The sequence below is a fragment of the Hylobates moloch genome, unplaced genomic scaffold (assembly GCF_009828535.3).
Source record: "Hylobates moloch isolate HMO894 unplaced genomic scaffold, HMol_V3 SCAFFOLD_14, whole genome shotgun sequence".
Lineage (NCBI taxonomy): Eukaryota > Metazoa > Chordata > Mammalia > Primates > Hylobatidae > Hylobates > Hylobates moloch.
This window is the reverse complement of record NW_026652289.1, coordinates 46,429,773-46,451,396: the sequence shown is the minus strand read 5'-3', so window position 1 is coordinate 46,451,396 and position 21,624 is coordinate 46,429,773. Positions and strand designations below refer to the sequence as shown.

General features: G+C 38.3%; 1 protein-coding gene across 2 annotated transcripts in view; it reads right to left on the bottom strand.

Moving 5' to 3' along the window:
• ADAMTSL3 (ADAMTS like 3) overlaps positions 1-21,624 on the bottom strand; it is a 392,111-nt gene that overhangs the window by 97,333 nt on the left and 273,154 nt on the right. For both annotated transcript variants that reach the window (XM_032174471.2, XM_032174470.2), the window contains exons 17-18: positions 6,836-7,028; positions 6,542-6,721 (exon numbers count right to left, since the gene is read on the bottom strand). In XM_032174471.2, the coding sequence (XP_032030362.1) occupies positions 6,542-6,721; positions 6,836-7,028 (373 nt within the window). The remainder of the gene's footprint in view (positions 1-6,541; positions 6,722-6,835; positions 7,029-21,624) is intronic.

Genomic DNA, 21,624 nt, shown 5'->3' with positions numbered 1-21,624 from the left:
TTAATTAAAACTACTATGGAGAACAGTTTGGAGGTTCCTCAAAAAACTAAAAATAGAGCTACCATATGATCTAGAAATCTCACTCCTAGGTATATACCAAAAAGAAAGGAAAATCAGATATGAAAGAGCTATCTATAATCCCATGTATACTGCAGCCATATTCACAACAGCCAAGATATGGAAACAACCTAAGTGTCCGTCAGCAGACTAATGGATAAAGACAATGTGGTACATATACACAATGGAGTACTATTCAGCCACAAAAAAGAATGAGATCCTATCATTTGCAACAACATGGATGGAACTGAAGGTCATTATGTTAAGTTAAATAAACCAGGCAGAAAGACAAACATCACATGTTCTCACTTATTTGTGGGAGCTAAAAATTAAAACAATTGAACTCATGGAGACAGAGAGTAGAAGGATGGTTATCAGAGGCTGGGTAGGGTAGTTGGGCAGGGATGTGGGGATGGTTAATGAGTACAAAAGATAGTTAGAAAGAATGAGTAAGACCTAGTATTTGCTAGCACAACAGAGAGACTATATCCAAAAACAATTCAATTGTATTTTAAAAAATAATTAAAATAATATAATTTGGATTGTTTATTATACAAAGGATAAATGCTTGAGGGGATGTATCCATCCCCTCTCCATTTTGTGATTCTTACACATTGCATAACTGTTTCAAAGTATCTCATGTACCCCATAAAAATATATACTTATTATATGCCCACAAAAATTATAAATAAAAAAATTCAAAAAGAATTGTTGTCTGCATAGTGATTCATAATAAAAAACTCATAATTAATACCACATAATAAAAATGAGTAAAAGAAGAATTTTATAATAAACCTTAAGAGCTGAACTAGTCTTTTATTCACACAAAGAATATCTGAACACATAGTGAATGCATTTAGATCAACAACCTTCGATCAAGACCAAATTAACTCTGCAGGATGATTCATAGAATGTATCTTCACCCAGAGGTCTGATATTTCCTGGCCCCAAGAAACACCAGTTATGAAGATAAAGATAAAAAATGTCTTAAGGAAGCCCAACCAAGTTTCTTAGACTTTGTATCAAAGAGCTCAGAGATGGGAACTTCTTGAGGGCACTTCCATCCCAAGCACCATCGATAAGCTGAAAGTGTTTCATTCATAAGACTGTGTGTGTGTGTGTGTGTGTGTGTGTGTAAATAAGCTTTTGTGCACTTGTGTGCTGGTAAATGTTTCAAAACATGTTCTTGGAGGAAATAGCCATGATTGTTTTGCCCGTTTCTGTGGTGTAAATACTCCCATCATGGCTGATTTCCAGCTATCAACCCAATGTGACCGAGCACAAGTTGGGATGAGATCATAAGTGGTTCTCACTGGCCAGTAAGAACTGACTTCAACACGCTACTTCCTTCATGAGTTGTAATTAACAATTCTATGGAAAATCGAGGAATGCCATATTTTAAAATCCATGTATCTTGGACATATCTTGAGTTGTTCTTTATAACATTTTTCAGTTATAGAGATATTTTCCTTTTTTACTTAGCATATTAGATATATCAATAGTTCAAGAGTTGAAGAGTTGGCAGATACGAATAACAATATAGGAGGTGAAGAACTCAGAGATGATCATAAGTGTTGGAAGACAGTGGTACATGGACAGAGACAGGAAGTGGGGGGAACTGGTTGAGAGAGAGTGAAGAGGCTGTCCCTTTGCTTTCCCACAATGATATAAACTAGATGGAGAGCTGGAGATATGGTTAGAAGGTTAGAGAGTTTCTGGAGATTGAAAATCACCCATGGAAGTTAAAGAATTCAGGACACAGAATCAACCACAGTGGAAAAGTGTAGCAATGGAAATCAAAGGATCAAATATTGGGCTTTTTGAGATTTGGAAGAAGAGAAGCCAACAGAAAAGACATAGTCAGATAAGTAGAAAAAATAAAAACACCAAGAAACACGATGAAGGAAAAAGGTGAAGTAAACAAAATAATCAAATGTTCCATCAAAGTACAGAAAATAAAGGAGGCTATTTCAGCCAAGAGATGGGACACAAAACAGGCTACAAGGGGTATGTGGATCACAGAAATTCACCATTTGGGAAGATTGCCTGATATGAGTCAATGCTCCTTTCTTATAACTTCAAAAGCAGTGTAAGAACTGAAGGCTCCTTTCTGCCTAAGGCTTGATCCAGATCTAAGGAACCAAGGCAAACTCATAAGCCAATGAATGGACAGAGCTTCAACATGTCATGAATAGAGCTAGTGTCAGGGAAGAGGAAGATTCTGGCTGCAAGCCAGAGGCCTGGCTCCATGAAGAATGGAAATTCTGGCGTGGCTGCTCAGCCTTTCTGTGTCCAGGGTTAGTGGCCAGTTTCAATGTGGAAGGACCTTATCCAGAACCACAAAATGGATGGCTGCCCCCAAGTGAGCCATCCCATGGCAGAGGGACTAGTTTGGCAGGAAGCTTTAAGAAGGGTGGCAATTTGGTGTCAGAGTCTCTGCCAGAAAAAAAAAAAAAAAAAAAGCAACTCTGATGAGAGGAAATTTTAACTAACAGGAGAAAGCTCCATCCAGTAGAAAACTCAAACTTCTGTGCAACAGGTTGTGTGCCTGACTGTGCTCAAACCTCAACAATGGCTTTTGGTGTCACAGGCTGAGGCTGCCTCTGTTTTCTTGTGTGTGTGTGTACGCTTGCTCTTCCTCCCAGATAGGGGCTTCCTGGATGTGAGGTCATGACTGGAAGCCAGAGTGTCTTGTTTGAGTTTGGGCTGACCTCTTGGAGCATAGAAGAGCTTGCTCTTTGCCCTGATGAATGGTTGCCTGTGAAACTAAACAGCCTCCAGTCCAAACCAGCTCACATGGATAGCCTCCTCTTTCGTTTCCTTTTCTTCTTTGTCTCAACAAAAATCCCTCCAATGAATGATATGCCTCTCCTGTGTTAGCAGACCTGAGCTCTTCTAAAGATCACTATTTCAACACCACTTTGCATTTTCCCTGACTTTGCAAAGACCGTTGAGGAATAGTATTTACTTGCTTAGAGCTCTGGACAACTGGAGGACCTGTTGGCAATCCCATGGCCACTGGCCTCAAGGACAATATAAACCAGATGGGAAGACCATGTGGATGCTCAGGAAATAGCTACTATTGCAAAACAATAAAAATTAGGGTCATTGTGATTTAAAAGTGGGAAATGCTGGTTGATTTTAGGAAGTGGAAAACTTCACAGAAGAGGAAAGCTTACAGTTGGACCAAGGATTTGAAAGCCACAAGAGCAAAGACACACAAGCGGGCCCACATAGATGTGCAATGGTGTTACTTTAGTGATACGCAACTGGCAACTGTAAATTCAGTTATTCACTGAGAGTGGACAGGGAGGAAAGTGGTGATGTCACCACTAGCCTCCACTCTAAGATGCCAGTGACAACTGTTTGTTCCACAAGGCAAGATAGAACTGTGAAGGCCTGTTTGTTCTTAGAGGAAAGAAGCAAGGACAGAAGCAAAGTGGGGTATTTTAGAGCTTGGCAGTGGTTCTAGGTGCTCCCTCGATGCATCCAGAAACAAGCTGCCTGGTTTCTCCTCCTCAACATCTGTCCCTTTGCTGTTCTTCCCTTTTCTTGCCTCCTCCCTTTAGGTTAGGGCAGCACTTGATCAAAGAAATCACTACCCAGGGCCATTCCTACCTTGGACACATGTAAGGGCTAACTCACCCAAATAAGAAGGAGAGGCAGGTAAGGAAACACTTCTCACACTGCAAGTGTATCATTACAACACCCAGGGATCTTGTTGAAATGCAGACTCTGATTCCTTAGGTCTGGGTGGGACTTGAGATTCCTCATTTCTTATAAGTTCCCTGCTGATGTCAATTTGACTAGTCCTTGGGCCACACTAAGTGTAGTAAGGAGAATCACGCATCACTATGCCAAGATTCTCCCCACAGAAGTGTGGCCCTTCCTTCTGTACCTAACTTGATGAAAACAGTAACTGGAACCTTCATCTCTCCTGACAATGGGGCAAGGTAAGACTTCACTCTTGGGGCTTAGCTGGGTGATGGAATAAATACTGCCTACCCACTAGCCCACCCAGGCTACCCACCTCTCTAACACCTTTGCCCAGCCCCCACTGCCTGACCTAGTCTCAAAGGAATTCCCAAAAGAATGATTCTCCCTTCTTCCTTGTGCAAGTAGGAGGAAAATTAAGCAAACCCACTTTTGCACACAAAGCTCTCCAGACAGACCTTCTACCTGTCCTTCCCACCCTCCTTTGGGGTGGTGGTCTCACCTGGATCAGTCCTTTCTCTTTGTTTAGGACCTGACTGCAGGAGGGACTCCTGTGCCTCAAGTCATTGACCTATAGTATGGCAACTTTCCGGGGAGAGCTGTGGCCACTGGCACTGTCTCCAGCTGCTTGTGAGTTGGATAGAGGAAATGGGTATTGGTGGCTGGATCCTAGGGCAACTCCTGCTCTGCAGACCCTGGAGAGATGGGTTCATCTCTTTCCTTGGGCTTCTTCTGAGGTTTCAGGGAAAGTTTATGTAGACCTTCAGTGGCCTTGATTGAGGATAATGACCTGTAGGTTTTCAGTTAAGACAGTTTTAAAATACTAGCACTTAACAAAACTACACAGTTAAAACAAGAAAAATCCCAATCTGGAGAAAAATCCCAATCTGGATATATGTACAGAAATACTGTTGATCCAACCTACAGCCAGAAATGTGGACCTTCTCTCAAAGGCAATGGGAAGAGCCTACTCTACTAGACATTGCCATGTCAAATATCTTATGTTATCCTCACAAGAACCATTGCATTTAGTGAAAGTAATTGGAGGCTCAGAGAGGTTAGGTATATTTAACAAGGCCACCCACATTTAGGCTTTAGAGCTGGGGTACCAGCATGTGTCTGTTGGGCTCAAAAGCCTTTTCTCTTGCACAAAAGACAGGAGTGTATACCATGTATAATAATTTTGGGTCACACAGGCCTGGGTTTGAATCTATCTCTGTCCTTGGGCAAGTTACTTAATCTGAATGAACCTCTGTTTTTCTCATCTATAAAAAGGGAGACAGCGTCTGCTTCTGGGGCCATCGTAGGATGAGATGAGAAGAGCAGGTCATGACTATGCCTGGCACTGAACCTAGGACTCAGAGCAGCTTGTAAATGTCACTCACTGTCCTTCCTTATTTCCTGAGGTTATTTCTTATGTTGGGGTTGGGTCTCCACTCCAAGAAGATACATACTAGTTAGCAGTGACTGGAGGTTACAAGACACTGATAACATAACTAATTATCTGTTTTGGAATCTGTGCTAAAATCTCAGCCTGCAGATGTTAAGGATGCAGCAAGACTGGAGCAAAGGGATGGAAGAAGAATAAGGACTGGAGTAAGAGAGCCATGAGGGCAAGAAAGGCCCTACCAGCTATTCTGGGGAACATATACAATAGTCCCTTCTTATCCATGGTTTCGCTTTCCACAGTTAACTATGGTCCAGAAATATTAAATAGAACATTCTAGAAATAAACAATTTGTAAGTTTTAGTTTGCATGACATTCTGAGTAGTGTGATGAAATCTCTCACCATCTCACTCCATCTGCCCAGGACATGAATCATTCCATCCATGCTACCTGCCTATTAGTCACTTAAGTAGTCTTCTCAGTTATCGATAAAAAAAAAACCATAGGATATATAAAATTCAGTATGAGCCACAGTTTCAGGCATCCACTGGGGTCTTGGACTGTATCCCCTGTGGATAAACGGGACTACTGTACTTGATTTTGCAAGCAATCAGACTTATGGAAGATTCTGAACAAGTTGGAGACTTGATGGACACAGTGATGGGAACACTATGGGATGTTAGCTAGTCTGGAGATGGGAGAGTAATACAGAAAGATCAAGTGGGCAGTGTAATATAACAGAAAGAACTCTTGGAATAAAGTCAAAACAAGTGGATTCTGCTACTTTTCCAGCTGTGGAGCTTAGGCAGCTTACTTCAGCTATTGGGATTTAATTTCCCCCACCTGAAAAATAAGGCTTCATTACTAGACTGGGTCAAGCCCTGCCAGCACTGAAACGATGTGTTAGAATTCTACTCACTGCACTAATTCAAGCTTGCCATGATGAAGGGTAAAATTAACAGCATAAGTGACAGAACAAAGAGGAAGTTAAGGCATGGAAGATGTTCACAATGTTGGAATGACAGGGCTTAATGAATGATTCCACATGGGAGGACACAAGGAAGAGAGGAACCAAAGTGATTTTGAGTTTATCCTGGGATACTATGATCCTGGTAGTTCCAAAAGAAGGGGCTGGTTTGGGAGAACGATGATGAGAACACTTTGAATAATACTGAGTAAAAACTGGAAATGAATCATTGTGTGCAGGCCTGGACTACGGAACTTGCACAACCCCGAGAGTGAGTGAGCACCTCCTTAAATGTGGCCCCCTAGGACCCTTACTCATCTCGCAGTAGTTCCAGCCTGATCTTGTGGAAATATTTAGAAGCTGAAACAAAGGAGAGGCAGAAAAGAAGGGACTGTAAAGTTGAGCCTGGCCCTTACCTTCGACCAGTCTCCCACAGCTAAATGTGGAGGACAGTCTGTCCTGGCACAGGACTTGTGAGACGATGCCTTGGGTCCTTGGCACAATTCATCTGAGAGATTCAAAAAGCTGCCATCCGTTAGCAGCTGCCGACAGGTGACTCTTCTATTCTGAGTTCCCCCGCCACAAGTCCTGGAACACTAAGAAGACAAGACGGGGTTAGGCAGCAGGCTTGACCCACTCTATGTTAGTACAGAGCAGGGCCTCTCACAATCATAAACACAGAGGGCCCTGGAGTGGCCAGTCTGCCCTACCTGCTGCCATTCTTCAATGTGCCAGCCAGGAGGGCAGTCAAACTGATTGCATGCTTGTAGAGCATGGGGCTTTTCATCTCGGCACTCCTCAGGAGGGGCAGGGGTCTCCCCTGGGTGCAGGCAGTACACATCTCGGGTCTGAATTCCAACTCCACAGGTAGCTGAGCAGGGCCCCCAAGAGCCCACGTGCCATCTAAAACAGAAAACAAGTGGGGAAAGTTGAACAGTCCAATAAACCAATGTGCAACCATCAGAGCATGAACAACGTGAAGTTCTCCTCTGGGCTTCCAGACTTCACACCCTGTATATAGATTCTACAGTCACAGCATCTCCATCAATATACTCAATTAAAACACAGAAATATAGTATTTAAAGGCAAGAAATATCAGGAAAGTGTTTGTAGATCTTTCCCATTTGAGAAAGTCCAGAGTAAAAAGCAGCAGATCTGTTCCCATCCTGTCCTACCACTATATATCAAAAATAAAATCCTGGCTTTGTTTTGAATGGAGCCCCAAGGCAATGATGATTTATATAGGTGTCAAAAGAAATTTTAAATGTTTAAAAGCACACTTCAGGAAATCTTCAGGGCACCTGGCTTCATTATTTGGAATATCCCTAAGAAGATTCTTTTATGTTAGGATCGGATTTACAACATATATATAATGTGATTCCTTTCCAATAAGATCTTGGAAAAATCAGGTTTTCTCATAAAACATCTGTAAAAATGAAAAACCAGGGCAGCTGCTTTCGACACATATTTCCAAGTTGCCTTCAAGGAAGATTCTCCCAATTTACACTCCCACTAGAAGCATTTGAGAGCGCCTAGTTGCCCACACCCCTAACCACATTGGAGAGTATCACTGAGAAAAGTCTCTGCCCATCTGATGGGTGAAAAATTACACATTATGGTTATTTTAATTTGTGGATATTTAATTAGCAAACATGAATTCTTCACTAGTTACTGTAGAGATACATCATGAGGAAACCATTTTTAAATGTTTAAAATGTTCATAAAAGGATGCTGGCCCTGGGGTAGTTTGTAATAGCACACACACAAAAATTAAATTAAATTACATTTTACAAAATGGAAGGAGATCATATAAATGTTTAACAATAAAGCAGAAAATAACTGTCCATTCATACAGCACAATGCTAGCAGCCATTAAAATAATAAAGTAGATGTATAGTTATTAACATAGAAATACAATCATGATATTTTTTAATAGAAAAGCAGGTCATAAAATAGTTTGTAGAGTATAATCTTATTTTTTATGCATTTATAAATGCATGCAGAAAAAAAGTCTGAATAATTATTCATTAAAATGTTACCAGTGATGATATCTAACTATAGGATTTTTATTTTCTTTATTCTTGCTGATTTTTTCTCTGATTTTTATTACAATAAGCATTCATGTCGGAAAAAATATTATTTCTCTGAAAAAATTAATTTGTATTTAATCTAAAAATAATTCTCAGTTTTTCTTTTCTAATTTTCTATTATAAACATCTCCTACTTGTATAAACAAAATGAAAAATAGTATTTAATGCAAATATAATAGGACAAAAGAATAAAAGTTTTATGTATGAAGGAAAAATTTCACAATGAAGATATAATCATACAAGTATGGAGATTAAATATAAAACATAAACTTGTAAAAGGCATGAGCTATTAAGTATAGGAAAAATGGATAAAAATTAAAAATTTAAACTCTTTAAAATACTTTGCTAAACCCTTGGCATATTAACAAGGCAGACATTAATAAAAATATAGGGGATTTAATAATATATTTGAAAATATGGGTAAAATAGATAACTTTCTAAGGAATTACAAAAGTTCCATTCAAGAAAGGGACTGGACCTCACTAGTTTTGTGGTCAAGTCCTAGAAATTTTCAAGAAACAGGTGAATTCCCATTTTATCTTAAATATTCCAAAATAAGATGAAAATATTTTATTTTATGGATATTATAAAGCTAGAAAAAATCTGAACACAAAAGCTGACAAATATATATAAAGCAAATTTTGCATGTGGTTATATATCCTAAATCCTAAATAAAAGTATAAATTCTAAGTAAAAAAGAAGCAAATTAATCAACAGATTAAAACAATACAGGGTCTGTGATGTGGTCTGAAGGTTTATGTCACCAACAAATTCAAATGTTGAAGCCCTAAACCCCAGCATGATGGTATTTGGAGATGGGACCTTTGAGAGGTAATTAGGGTTAGATGGGGACATGAGAGTGGGGCCCTCATGATGGGATTAGTGCCTTTGTAAAAAGAGACACTAGGGAGCTTGCCCTCTCTCCACCATGTGAGGACATAGCAAGACATCTGCTGTCTGAAAGTCGGGAAAAGAGCCCTCACCAAAAACTGAACCCTTTAATCTTGGACTGTCCAGCCTCCAGACTGTGAGAAAATAAAGTTCTGTCTTTGAAGCCACCCTTATGGTATTTTGTTATGGCAGTGTGAGATGACTAATTCAGTATATTTTCTGACCACAGTGGAACTAAATTAGATAAACCCCAAATACTTAGAAATTTTGCTGTAATCTTCTAAATTGCCCATGGGTCAAAGAAGAAATCACAAGGGAAGGTAAATAGTATTTTTAAATGCACATTAATAGAAATATCAAATGTCAAAATTTGTGGAATTTAGCTAAAGCCATGATTAGAAGAAAATCAATAGCCTTAAATGATATATTAAAAAAGTTTGACAATAATAATCAAAGTAACCATTTCAAGAGGTTAAAAAAAGAATAGCAATTACACCCCAAAAAAGTAGAAGAAAGGAAACAATAAACATGAGAATAAAATGAATGAATTAGAAAATGAAACAAAAAGTTGGTCCTGGCGGGGTGCAGTGGCTCATGCCTGTAATCCCATCACTTTGGGAGGCTGAGGTGGGCGGGTCACCTGAGGTCAGGAGTTTGAGACCAGTTTGGCCAACATGGTGAAACCCCACCTCCACTGAAAATACAAAAATTTGCTGGGTGTGGTGGTGCACGCCTGTAATCCCAGCTACTTGGTAGGCTGAGGCAGGAGAACTGCTTGAACCCAGGAGGCGGAGCTTTCAGTGAGCTGAGATCAGGCCACTGCACTCCAGCCTGGGTGACAGAGCAAGACTCCATCTAAAAAAAAAAAAAGTTGGTCCTTCAAAAGACTAACAAGATTAATAAATTATTGATAAAATATAAAGAAAAAAGAGAGAGGGCACACATTATAAAATCAGGAATTTAAGGGGGGACATTTTTGGCATTAAAAAAGTACAATAAGTAATGAAAAACATTATGTCAATAAATTTGAAAATTTACATGAACTGAAAAAATTCCTACAAAAACCAATTATCAAAACTAACACATAAATGAAGAGAAATCGGAATAGTCTTATATCTATTAAGTTAAATTTGTAATTTAAAGTATTTAAAAAATAAACTCCATGTCAGACGGCTTCCTTGGTGAAATTCTACTAAACATTTAAGGCATAAATAATTCCAACCTTATATAAACTCTCTAAAAAATATAAGAAGGAAAACTTCCCAACTCATTTAAGCCAATGTCACTCATAAACAGATTTAAAAATCCTAAATAAAATACTAGCAATCAAGTGATAAAGTGAAAAATAATGTTACATGGTGACCAATCTGGATTTATTCTAGGAAGGCAAAATTGGTTCAACCTTGGAAAATCAATCAGTGTCTATGACATAGCAAACTATAGGAAAAAATTCATATGATCATTTCAATAGAGACAGAAAAACATTTGTAAATTTTAACAGATATTCATGATAAAAAAACATTTTTAATTTGAATTAGCACATCCAAAAAAGCAAGGGCTTGGGGGTGGGAAGGTGAGACAGGGCTGGAGAATAGAGCAAAATATCTAATTGAGCACCCCTTTGTTACAAAAAATAGCAATACCAGTTAAAGAAAGACATAAGGGTAAGACATTCCCCCATACAAACGAAACATCTCAGTTGACCAGAAATCAATGTAAACACAACAGTGCTAAAGCACTAACAAAGTTATGAAACAGAATATGTAATATAAAACAAAATATATGTTTGAATGTACTGAGAGAATAAACTCTGATAGAGATTCTGAGAATAAGTTAATGATGGGATCATTGAAATTAGGCAAACAAAAAAAAAGTAAGGAAATTGCCAACTCCAGAGAAAAAACTTGCACCCAAAAGAAAATGTAACCATAACAAAAAAATGTCTTAGCTGTGAAATGCTTTTTTTTTAAATGACAGCTTTATTGAGATACAGTTTACATAACATAAAATCTGCCCTTTTAAAGGGTAGCAATGCTCCTCCTATAAAATAGCTCTAGCCTAGTTCTAGGCGTTTTTAGATACTAAACACCTGACCATGGTGGAACGCCTGACCATGACCCATCAGATGAGCATGTGACAAGCTGCTTATTGTAAAGGGGACATTATCTATCTGCAAAGTCATATAGTTAGATGTGACCAGCAGTGGCCCACCACTGAGTGGAAGTGGTATATGGGACCAGGCATTGGTGGTGAGTGCATCATTGTAAAAAGTCTAGTGATGGTAATGGCCACAAGTGTCCAGAAATACCTAACCAGACATGAATTTAGTATGACTTAGTGTCTTCTTTCAATTTAATCTCCCTTAGCTCCTGAAAAACTTATAAACTTAGTTCTCCAGCCTACTATTTTTGTGGATCACTTAGTATCTTTCTAGTAAGTTTATTATTAGCTCAAGTTAAGCACGATTAGTTTATACTGCTTATACCTAGGAACCCTGATTAATATAAGGTGATACAAGTTTTAGATTATTTTTGAATTCTAGAAATTTTACATTCAATTAACATGCAAAAAGACAATATCAATACATAAATTAGTATTTCTATTCATTTAGCACTGATCCTTGACTTTTAACATATGTAATTATAATTTTTAAAAATTTTATTTTAGGTACATGTGCAGGTTTGTTATATAGGTAAATTGCATGTCACGGGGATTTGGTGTACAGATTATTTCATCACCCATATAAATAAGCATAGTACCTGGTAGGTACTTTTTCAATCCTCTCCCTTCTCCAAACTTCCACCCTGAAGTAGACCCTGATGTCTGTTGTTCCTTTCTTTGTGTTGATGTATTCTCAATATTTAGCTTCTACTTATAAGTGAGAACATGTAGTATTTGGTTTTCTGTTCCTGCATTAGTTCACTTAGGGTAATGATCTCTAGCTCCATTCACGTTGCTGCAAAGGACACGATCTCCTTCTTTTTCTGTGGCTGCATAATATTCCATGGTGCGTATGTACCACATTTTTTTAAATCCAGTCTACCGTTGATGCACATTTATGTTGATTTCATGCCTTTGCTATTGTGAATAGTGCTGTGGTGAACATATGTGTGCATGTGTCTTTATGGTAGAATGATTTATAATTCTTGGGATATATACCCAATAATGAAATTGCTGGATCAAACGGTAATTTTTTTAAGTTCTTTGAGAAATTGCCACACTGCTTTCCACAATAGCTGAATTAATTTACATTCCCACCAGCAGCATATAAATGTTCTCTTTTCTCTGCAACGTCACCAGCATCTGTAATTTTTTGACTTTTTAATAATAGCCATCTGACTGGTGAGAGATGGTATCTCACTATGGTTTTGATTTGCATTTCTCTAGTGATCAGTGATGTTGAGCATGTTTTCATATGCTTGTTGACCACATGCAGGTCTTCTTTTGGAAAGTGTCTGTTCACATCATTTGCCCACTTTTTAAAGGGATTGTTGTTTTTTGGCTGAATTTGTTTGTTTCTTACAGATTCTAGATATTAAGCTTTCATTGGATGCATAGTTTGCTAATATTTTCTCTGATTCTGTACGTTGTCTATTTACTCTGTTGATAGTTTCTTTTGCTGTGCAGAAGCTCTTTAGTTTAATTATGTCTCATTTGTCAATTTTTGTTTTTGTCGCAATTGCTTTTGGCATCTTTGTCATGAAATCTTTGCCAGGGCCTATGTATAGAATGTTATTTCCTAGGTTATCTTCCAGGGTTTTTATAGCATAACTATAAATGTTTATAACAAAAGTCTAGAATTGTTCAGCATGTCTATCCTTTTATTGATCAAGATGAAAGGATTTCTCAACTATCTTGAACTACTTTCATCTGTTACTATTGTTAAGAATTGTTTTTCCTGACTTTTCCATTCTTCTCATTCTAATTATTTCCTGTGTTTTTGTGAGCATTTATTTTGCTTGTTATACTTTTTATTCTGTTTTGCCCTCTGTTATATTTTATTTTTAGGTTTACCCTTAATAATTTTAAAGGCCCTATTTAACAACTCTAGACTTAACCAAAATCATTTCCATCTTAATAAATGGTATAAGGGCCTAAAGCACTTTAATTAATCAACCTGAGTTTTACAAGGCTTTGTTGGACAATATTTCTTTTTTCAAATTGATAAATCAGAAACTATTATTGGTTTCCACAGTCAATAAACTTTTTTAGATTAAACATCTTTACAAAATACTTCGGTCATCATTCATTCTTATATCTCAGACCTTCCTTCTAGGATCATTTTCCTGCTTAATGAATACATTCTTTAAAATTGTCTTTAGTGAAAATTTGCTGATAGTGCAATTTCCTGGTTTTGTTCACCTAGAATACTTAACATAATATTAGTAAACATTTATTGATTACCTATGATGTGCCAAGCTCTTTTTAAAGTATATGTATTAACTCATTTAACTGTCATATAACCTTACTGTAAGACTACTTTGTTGACACCTGCTGCATAAGGAGATACTATTACCATCTGAAAATATCCCTATTTCATCTTTAAAATGGTGTTTTAATAAGTATACAATTCTAGGCTGATAGTGGTTTTTTTTCTGAGCCATTTGAAGATAATGCTTCATTATCTCTCATGAGGAAAAATGTCAGCTTTTGTTATTGTTCCTCTCCTGGATCTTTTCTATATCTCTGACTTTGATATTTTCTTTGTCTTTAGAGTTCTAAAGTTTAACAGCAATGTATCTGAGTGTGTATTTTTTTCCCCTGCTTGGGATTTGCTGTGACTCCTGATTCTTAGGTTTCATATTTTTTCATTAATTCTGAAATATTCCGTTATTATGTCTTTGATAAGTCTCTTTTTTCTTTTTAGAATCATGAAGTCCTTTTTATCATTTTTCACAGTATAAGGCACTTATTTTTTCTTTTAATATCATTCTTTTTTAAAGGCAAAGGAATCACAAGTGAATGCACTAGTCATGATCCATCAGAATGACAGATGCTTATCTACAAGAACATTTCCCTAACTTCTTTCTGAATCTGTCACCACTGGGTATTACCGCTATTTTTTTACTTAAAAAGTGGGAGAATTTAATATGATTCTCTCTTCTTTTTCAAAATTGAATTTATAGAAATGTAAGGGATACAAGTGCAGTTTTGTTACATGGATATATTGCAAAGTGATAAAGTCTGGACTTTCCCTGCAACCAACACCAGAATAATGTACCTTGTACCCATTAGGTAATTTCTCATCCTTTACCCTCCTCCCACCTGTCTGAGTCTCCAAATTCTATTCCACGCTCTATGTTCATGGGTTCACATTATTTAGCTCCCACCTGTAAGTGAGAACATGTGAAATTTGACTTTCCACTTCTGAGTTATTTCACTTAGATAATGGCCTCCAGTTCCATCCATGTTGCTGCAGAAGACATGGTTTCATTCTTTTTTATGGCTGAATAGTATTCCATTGTGTACATATACCACATTTTCTTTATCCAATCATTTGTTGAGGTGATTCTCTTTTCTTAGCATATTTTTGGATGAATTATTTTACTTATTAAGTTCTGGAGGAAGGAGATTTAATTTTCATTAGTGCAATCAATTATCTCCACCTGGCCTCTCCCTTGACCTGTGAGGATTATGGAGATTACAATTTAAGATGAGATTTGGGTGAAGACACAAAGCCTAACCATATCATTTCAACCCCTCTCACAAATCTCATGTCCATTTCACATTTCAAAACCAATCATGCCTTCCCACAGTCCCCAAAGCTTTAATTCATTCCAGCATTGACCTAAAAGTCCAAGTCCAAAGTCTCATCTGAGACAAGGCAAGTCCCTTCCACCTATAAGCCTGTAAAATCAAAATCAAGTTAGTTACTTCCTAGATATAATGGGGGTACAGGCATTGTGTAAATACATCCATTCCAAATGGAAGAAATTGGCCCAAACGAAGGGGCTACAGGCCCCATGCAAGTCTAAAATTTAGCTAGGCAGCAAAATCTGAAAGCTCTGAAATGATCTCCTTTTGACTTCATGTCTTGCATACAGGTCACACTGATGCAAGAGGTGGGCTCCCATAGTCTTGGAAAGCTCTGCCCTTGTGGCTTTGCAGGGTACAGCCCCCCTCCCAGCTGCTTTCATGGGCTGGTGTTGTCTGCAGCTTTTCCAGGAACACAGTGCAAGCTGTCAGTGGATCTACCATTCTGGGGTCTGGAGGATAGTGGCCCTCTTCTCACAGCTCCACTAGGCAGTGTCCCGGTGGGGACTCTGTGTAGGGGTTCTGACCCCACATTTCCCTTTTGTATTGCCCTAGCAGAGGTTCTCCATGAGGGCTCCATCCTTGCAGCAAACTTCTGCCTGGACATCCTCTGAAATCTAGGCAGAGGCTCCCAAACCTCAATTTTTGACTTCTGTGCACCTGCAGGCCCAACACCACGTGGAAGCCACCAAGGCTTGGGGCTTGCACCCTCTGAAGCAATGGCCTGAGCTGTATGTTGGCTCCTTTTAGCCACGGCTGGGATGCAGGGCACCAAGTTCTGAAACTGCACAAAGCAGCAAAGGCCCTGGAACTAGCGCATGAAACCATCTTTTCCTCCTAGGCCTCTGGGCCTGTGATGGGAGGGGCTGCCATGAAAATCTCTGACGTGCCCTGGAGACATTTCCTCCATTGTCTTGGCAATTAACATTTGGCTCCTTGTTACTTATACAAATTTTTGCAGCAGGCTGGAATTTCTCCTCAGAAAATGGGTTTTTCTTTTCTATCACGTTGTCAGGCTGCAAATTTTCTAAACTTTTATGCTTTGCTTCCCTTTTAAACATAAGTTCCAATTCCAAATCATCTCTTTGTGAATGCATAAAACTAAATGCTTTTTAGAGCACCTAAGTCACCTCTTGAATGCTCTGCTTCTTAGAAATTTCTTCTGCAAGATACCCTGTATCACCCCCTCAGGTTTAAAGTTCCACAGACCTGTAGGGCAGGGGAAAATGCCACCTCCTGTTTTCTTTTTGAAACTCCATTTTTATATATGATAAACGTTCTCAATATTTCCTCTGTATCTACCTTTTGTGAATATTTTACATATTTTATGTATTCTCCATGCTTTGTTCTGGGTAATTTCTTCAGCTCTCTCTTTCATTTTACCTGTTTACTCCAGCACATAACTTTTAAATTTCAATCACTGTATTTTTAACTTCTAGATATTCTATTAGCTGAACCACATAAACTGCTAATATTTGACCATTTTTGACCAAATAGAAAGTTTCAGATGGTTCAATGTGATAATTGGTTCTTCTAAACAATCTTCCAAGTATTTTTGATAGTTTATTTTTCATAGCATAGATTTTTAATTTCCTGTTTTATATATGTAAATATTTTAAATAAATATGTTTATATTCTGTACTTGATAATTCCAATTTACAATGCTCTGTGTATCTGATTCTGTTTTTTCCCCCACTGACTCTCACACATTGTTTCTTCATGTGGTTTTTAAAAAAATTTTGATTATGAGTTAATGCTCATTAAGTCTTTGTGGGAATTTTAAGGTCTGGGTAGAAGATAGATTCCTCCTCACAGGATTTACATCACCTCTATCAAGACCAGTATGACTTAATTTTTTGGATCACATAGAGTGAATATAAACCCTACTCCTACATAAAGGGCTATTTGTAGCTCTTAGATTCTCAGGGGAGCATTTCTGATTCCTTCCATTCAGAGGCAGAGCTGAGACAGATAGTTCTCTTTGCAATCTCTCTTTACAGGATGGATTTCATTTTTTGAATTTGCCTTTTCATTGAGGTAGACCCTGGCTTTGTATGGGGAATCTCCATTCTATTCCTTACCTTCTGAAGGTCTAAGGACTTGTCTGTCAGGCAAAAGATCTTAAAGCCAAAAAGTGTAGGTTACTGAGACTGACAACTGTCCCCACTAAGGCAATGCTTCAGCTTGTTTTTGGCTTCTGAGGATTTCTCTTACTTTCTTACAAGCTTAGTTCTGCATTTCAAGATACATTTTACATATTTTACCCAGTATTTTAGAGGTATTTAGTTAAAAGCCTTTAAGGATATCAAGTCCCTCATGTGATTAGAAATTGATGCATACAGTCACATACTTGAAATAATAGTGCAGCAAGTTTAGCTCTATGGTGATCATGATTTTCCCTCAGTATTCTGAAGATATTATTCCTTTGTATTCCAGAAACTCCAGTTGTTGATAAATTGTTTGTAGTTAATCTGTTTTTCATGTGTGGTAGCTTTTAAGATTTTCTTATCGTCCCTGATTTTCTGTAGTTTCACTATTTCATATCTATGTGGGGATTTATTTTCATTTGTTTCTCTTGATACTAGGAGTGGATATTTTTTCTTAAGTTTTAGTAAACAGTTTACTTCACATCTTGATTCTCTGACATTACTTCCATATTTCTTAATTTTCTTCCCTTTCCCCAAATCATCAACTATTTTTCTTTTATCTTAGAAACTGGACTGTCATTTGCTACGATTGCTTTGGGACCTCAAGCTCCAAATAACCACAAGTGCAGCTCCATTCACCACCTCATGTTTCCATTCCTTTCCTAGCCCAGGTAGTTGTTTTCTTACTTGTGTCTTTGATAGGCCCCCTTTTATACTGCATCTACCGTTGATCTGTATTTGGAACAGGATATGATGTTACAACACCATCTTAATTGGAAGTCTATCAATTACTTAGACTATAATTGATAATATCTAAATTCCAGAAGTTTTGAATGTGAGTGGAGTCACCGAAAGTAGATACATGGGTCATATTTGGATGACAATTGGAATACATAGCTAAATAATTAGAAGGCTTCTGTTTCATGATTAAAACAATTCAGCTTACATTTTTAAGTTTATTGATGTGACTTCAGCATGATCATCTTTCGAGCAAGTGTATAGCTAGACAAATCAATTAGAGTCACAAGGAACTAGAGATGGAGCTGTTTTTATTTAAGAAATGGGCAACAATTTCTTATTCACAGACAATGAACTCAATAAAGAATTGTTTTTTATATTAAGAAATAGGTAACAACCTGGTACAGAACCACATCACTATTGCCTCTTGCTTTCCTCCCTTCTTCCCTAGCAGTGTTGAATCCTGTTAGAGAAGAAGGCTCTCCTCAGACTAGTGGGACCATTATGTAACCCAGCATGTTTCTACAAGCTGCTGGCTCTCTCCTGGAAAAAGCAAACTCCATAAATAGCAGGCACTCAGCAGTTATAGGATAGATCAGGGGGAGTAACCCCATAAAAGCAAATAAACATCCAACACCCCACCTTGGAGAGCCCAGGCTAATACATCAAATACATTTGCCTTTGGGTAAATAAAGATCCACTGGCTGTCCAACCCAATCTCAGTGGTAAGTTTCACCCTGGGGTGATATTTTACTGCTATTGCCCTTGGAGTCAGTAAATATTTGTATGGAAAATATTATGCAACACTCTGTTCCTGTTATTCCTACACCACTAGTTTCTAGAATCTAAAACATTTTTGTAAACTTACCTTTATTTTGGCATCAAACCTTTGTCTCTGCTGGTTTTTTTCCAATATAACTCTCAACCTTTGAAAAGTTTATTAAATTTGCAAGTTTGAAATGAGGAATAGTATTTCCTTTCACATAAAAACAGATTCTTAATTTTGCAAAGTGGCCAAGACATGTTGTCTGCTCTATTATTCCTAGCTTGGAAGCTCTGTGGGCAAGAGATTGCTGAGGAAGAGAATGTGTAAGAACTCTCACTGAGGCACAGTGATGACAGAAAGGGGATACTGTACACAGGCTGATGCATGAATAAACCAGTAAGCTTTCTTCAGTAAATTTAAGAAACAATTTCTAGATTTGTTGCTAAATCTTGTTCTGGTTTGGTGGGCAATGGAAGAGCATTGCAAACTAAACTCAACCCTGCCTTGACTTCCTGGGCAGGTCAAACCAAGGCTGTCATCCTTAGAACTAAAACCCCAAGCACTTCACACTACTCGTGTGGACATAAGGATTGTTACAAAAGGACTAGACATAATTTGAAGATATGAGTGAAAAATGCAACCTGAAAGCACTACTCAAAAATGAAAGATTGCAGCTTAGGGGGCCTCGGTGATCATAAAGTCCAACACCTTTCTTCATTATTCATATTAAGAAGCAGGGTCCAGAGAGCTAAGGAACTCACCTGAAATTCCTTGAGAGATGTGGAACTGGGGCTCTAGCCCATGTTCCTGATCCATTTCCAATTTTCTTTTGACTTTTGAGAGTTCCTTGCTATCAAGTGTCTCAGGTTAGGATCCTATCTCACATTCTGTTGAACTTCATTTTACCAGTGAGAAGTGAGCCAATGATTACTTTTATGGGAAAGAATTAACTAATGTCATAGTAGCGAGGGTCTCTAAGAGGCAGAGGGCATAGTGTGTGCAAAGGTCCAAATGGCATGAATGAGCAGGAGTGTGGGTCATGGTGCATCGTTTACTGTGGCTGCTGAGCAAGTTCCTTAGGGTGAGTCTGAGTGTGTGTGTGTCTGTCTGTCTCTGTCTCTCTGTCTCTGTCTCTGTGTGTGTGTGTGTGTGTCTGTGTGTGTGTATGGGGTAGAGGTGACAGGAGATGTGGTTTAAGAGTTGGATCCAGGCCGGGCGCGGTGGCTCACGCTTGTAATCCCAGCACTTTGGGAGGCCAAGGCGGGCGGATCACGAGGTCAGGAGATTGAGACCATGGTGAAACCCCGTCTCTACTAAAAATACAGAAAAAATTAGCCGGGCGTGGTGGCGGGCGCCTGTAGTCCCAGCTACTCAGAGAGGCTGAGGCAGGAGAATGGTGTGAACCCGGGAGGCGGAGCTTGCAGTGAGCCGAGACTGTGCCACTGCACTCCAGCCTGGGCGACAGAGCAAGACTCCGTCTCAAAAAAAAAAAAAGAGTTGGATCCAGGGTCACAAAGGCATTTATATGCTGTTATGGGTTGAATTGCCTTCCCACAAAAGATGTGGAAGTTACAACCCCCAGTACTTGTGACTGTGACCTTATTTGGAAATAAGTTCTTTGCAGATGATCGAGAGGAGGTCATTAGAGTATGCCCTACTCCAATATAAGTATGCCCTTATGAAAAGGAGAAGTGTGGACACAAAGACGCAGAGAAGGAATACAATATGAAATCACAGGGAGAATGCCATTCACAAGCCAAAGAATGCCAGAGGTTACCTGCCAGGAGAAAGCCATGGAACAGAGGCTCCCTCACAGCTCTAAGAAAAAATCAACCCTGCGGACACCTTAATTTTGGACTTCTGGTCTCCAGATCTGGGAGATGATAAATTTCTGTTCTTTAAGTCACTCTGTTTCTGGTGCTTTGTTATGGCAACCCCAGGAAAAGAAACACATGCCAAAGTAGAGAATGTGGATTTTAATCCATAGATAAAGGAGTGTTGTTGAAGGTTTCATGCAGAGGCACACACAGTCATTTTGCAACTTAGAAAGATAAAGACCTTTCATAGTCATGTGTGTGCACATGGATCAGAGCAGGAAACAAGAGAGGCAAGAGTTCATTTAGAAACTGTTGAAACAAATTCAGGTAAAACATATCTGAATTAAGGCAGTGGCAGTTACACATGATTAGGACAAATTCATCAAGTATTGAAAAGTAAATGGTCAAGAATCTCAAGTTCATATTATCAGAGAACTAAAACCATAAAAGGCCACTTTATGTGATTCCACTCAAAAAAGAAACTCAGGTTTCATGATAAAGTAGGGGAAAATGTTTGATTTAGTCTTGAAAATTTAAATTAAAAATTATAAAATCAAGTTATCTTATCTTGAACATAACTGTGGTTGTAATACCAACTTTATGCACTAATTCTTAGAATGGCAGAGAATGAATTGTAAATTGTTTCATATTTTGGCTTTCTTTTCTGAAAAAATTATATGATGACACATTATGGCTACCTTCACTTCCAGAGCAAGAGTGTAATAGTTATTTTCACAAAAATAAAACTGAGAGTTTCATCAGTGTTCTTAGGGCCTCTCTTTTCATCCTGTGATATGCAAATCATTCTCATTTGAAGTGCCTTTCATGTTGTTATCATTTTCATTTTCTCTGTTTTAGTTGTTACTTGGCTAGAAACAGGACAGAACTCTGGTGAAGACTAGCTTCATGTCAATCTGCAGTTAAGATTTAAATCTAGAAATAAAATATACCCCAACATATTGGGTTGTATTTTCTTCTTTTTACTCTTCTTGGTCAATGGCTATCAATATATCATACCTAGCTGGGCGTGGTCACTCATGCCTATAATCCTAAGGGCTTGGAAGGCTGAGATGAGAGGATGTCTTGAGCCCAGGAGGTCAAGGCTGTAGTGAGCCATGACTGCACGACTGCACTCCAGCTTAGATGACAGAGAAAAACCTCATCTCTAAAAACATTTAAAAATTTTTAAAAATTAGTGATGCACATGGCTCATTCCTGTAATCCCAGCAACTTAGGAGGCTGAGGCAGGAGGATCACTTGACCCCAGGAGTTCAAGGCTGCAGTGAACTGTGATCA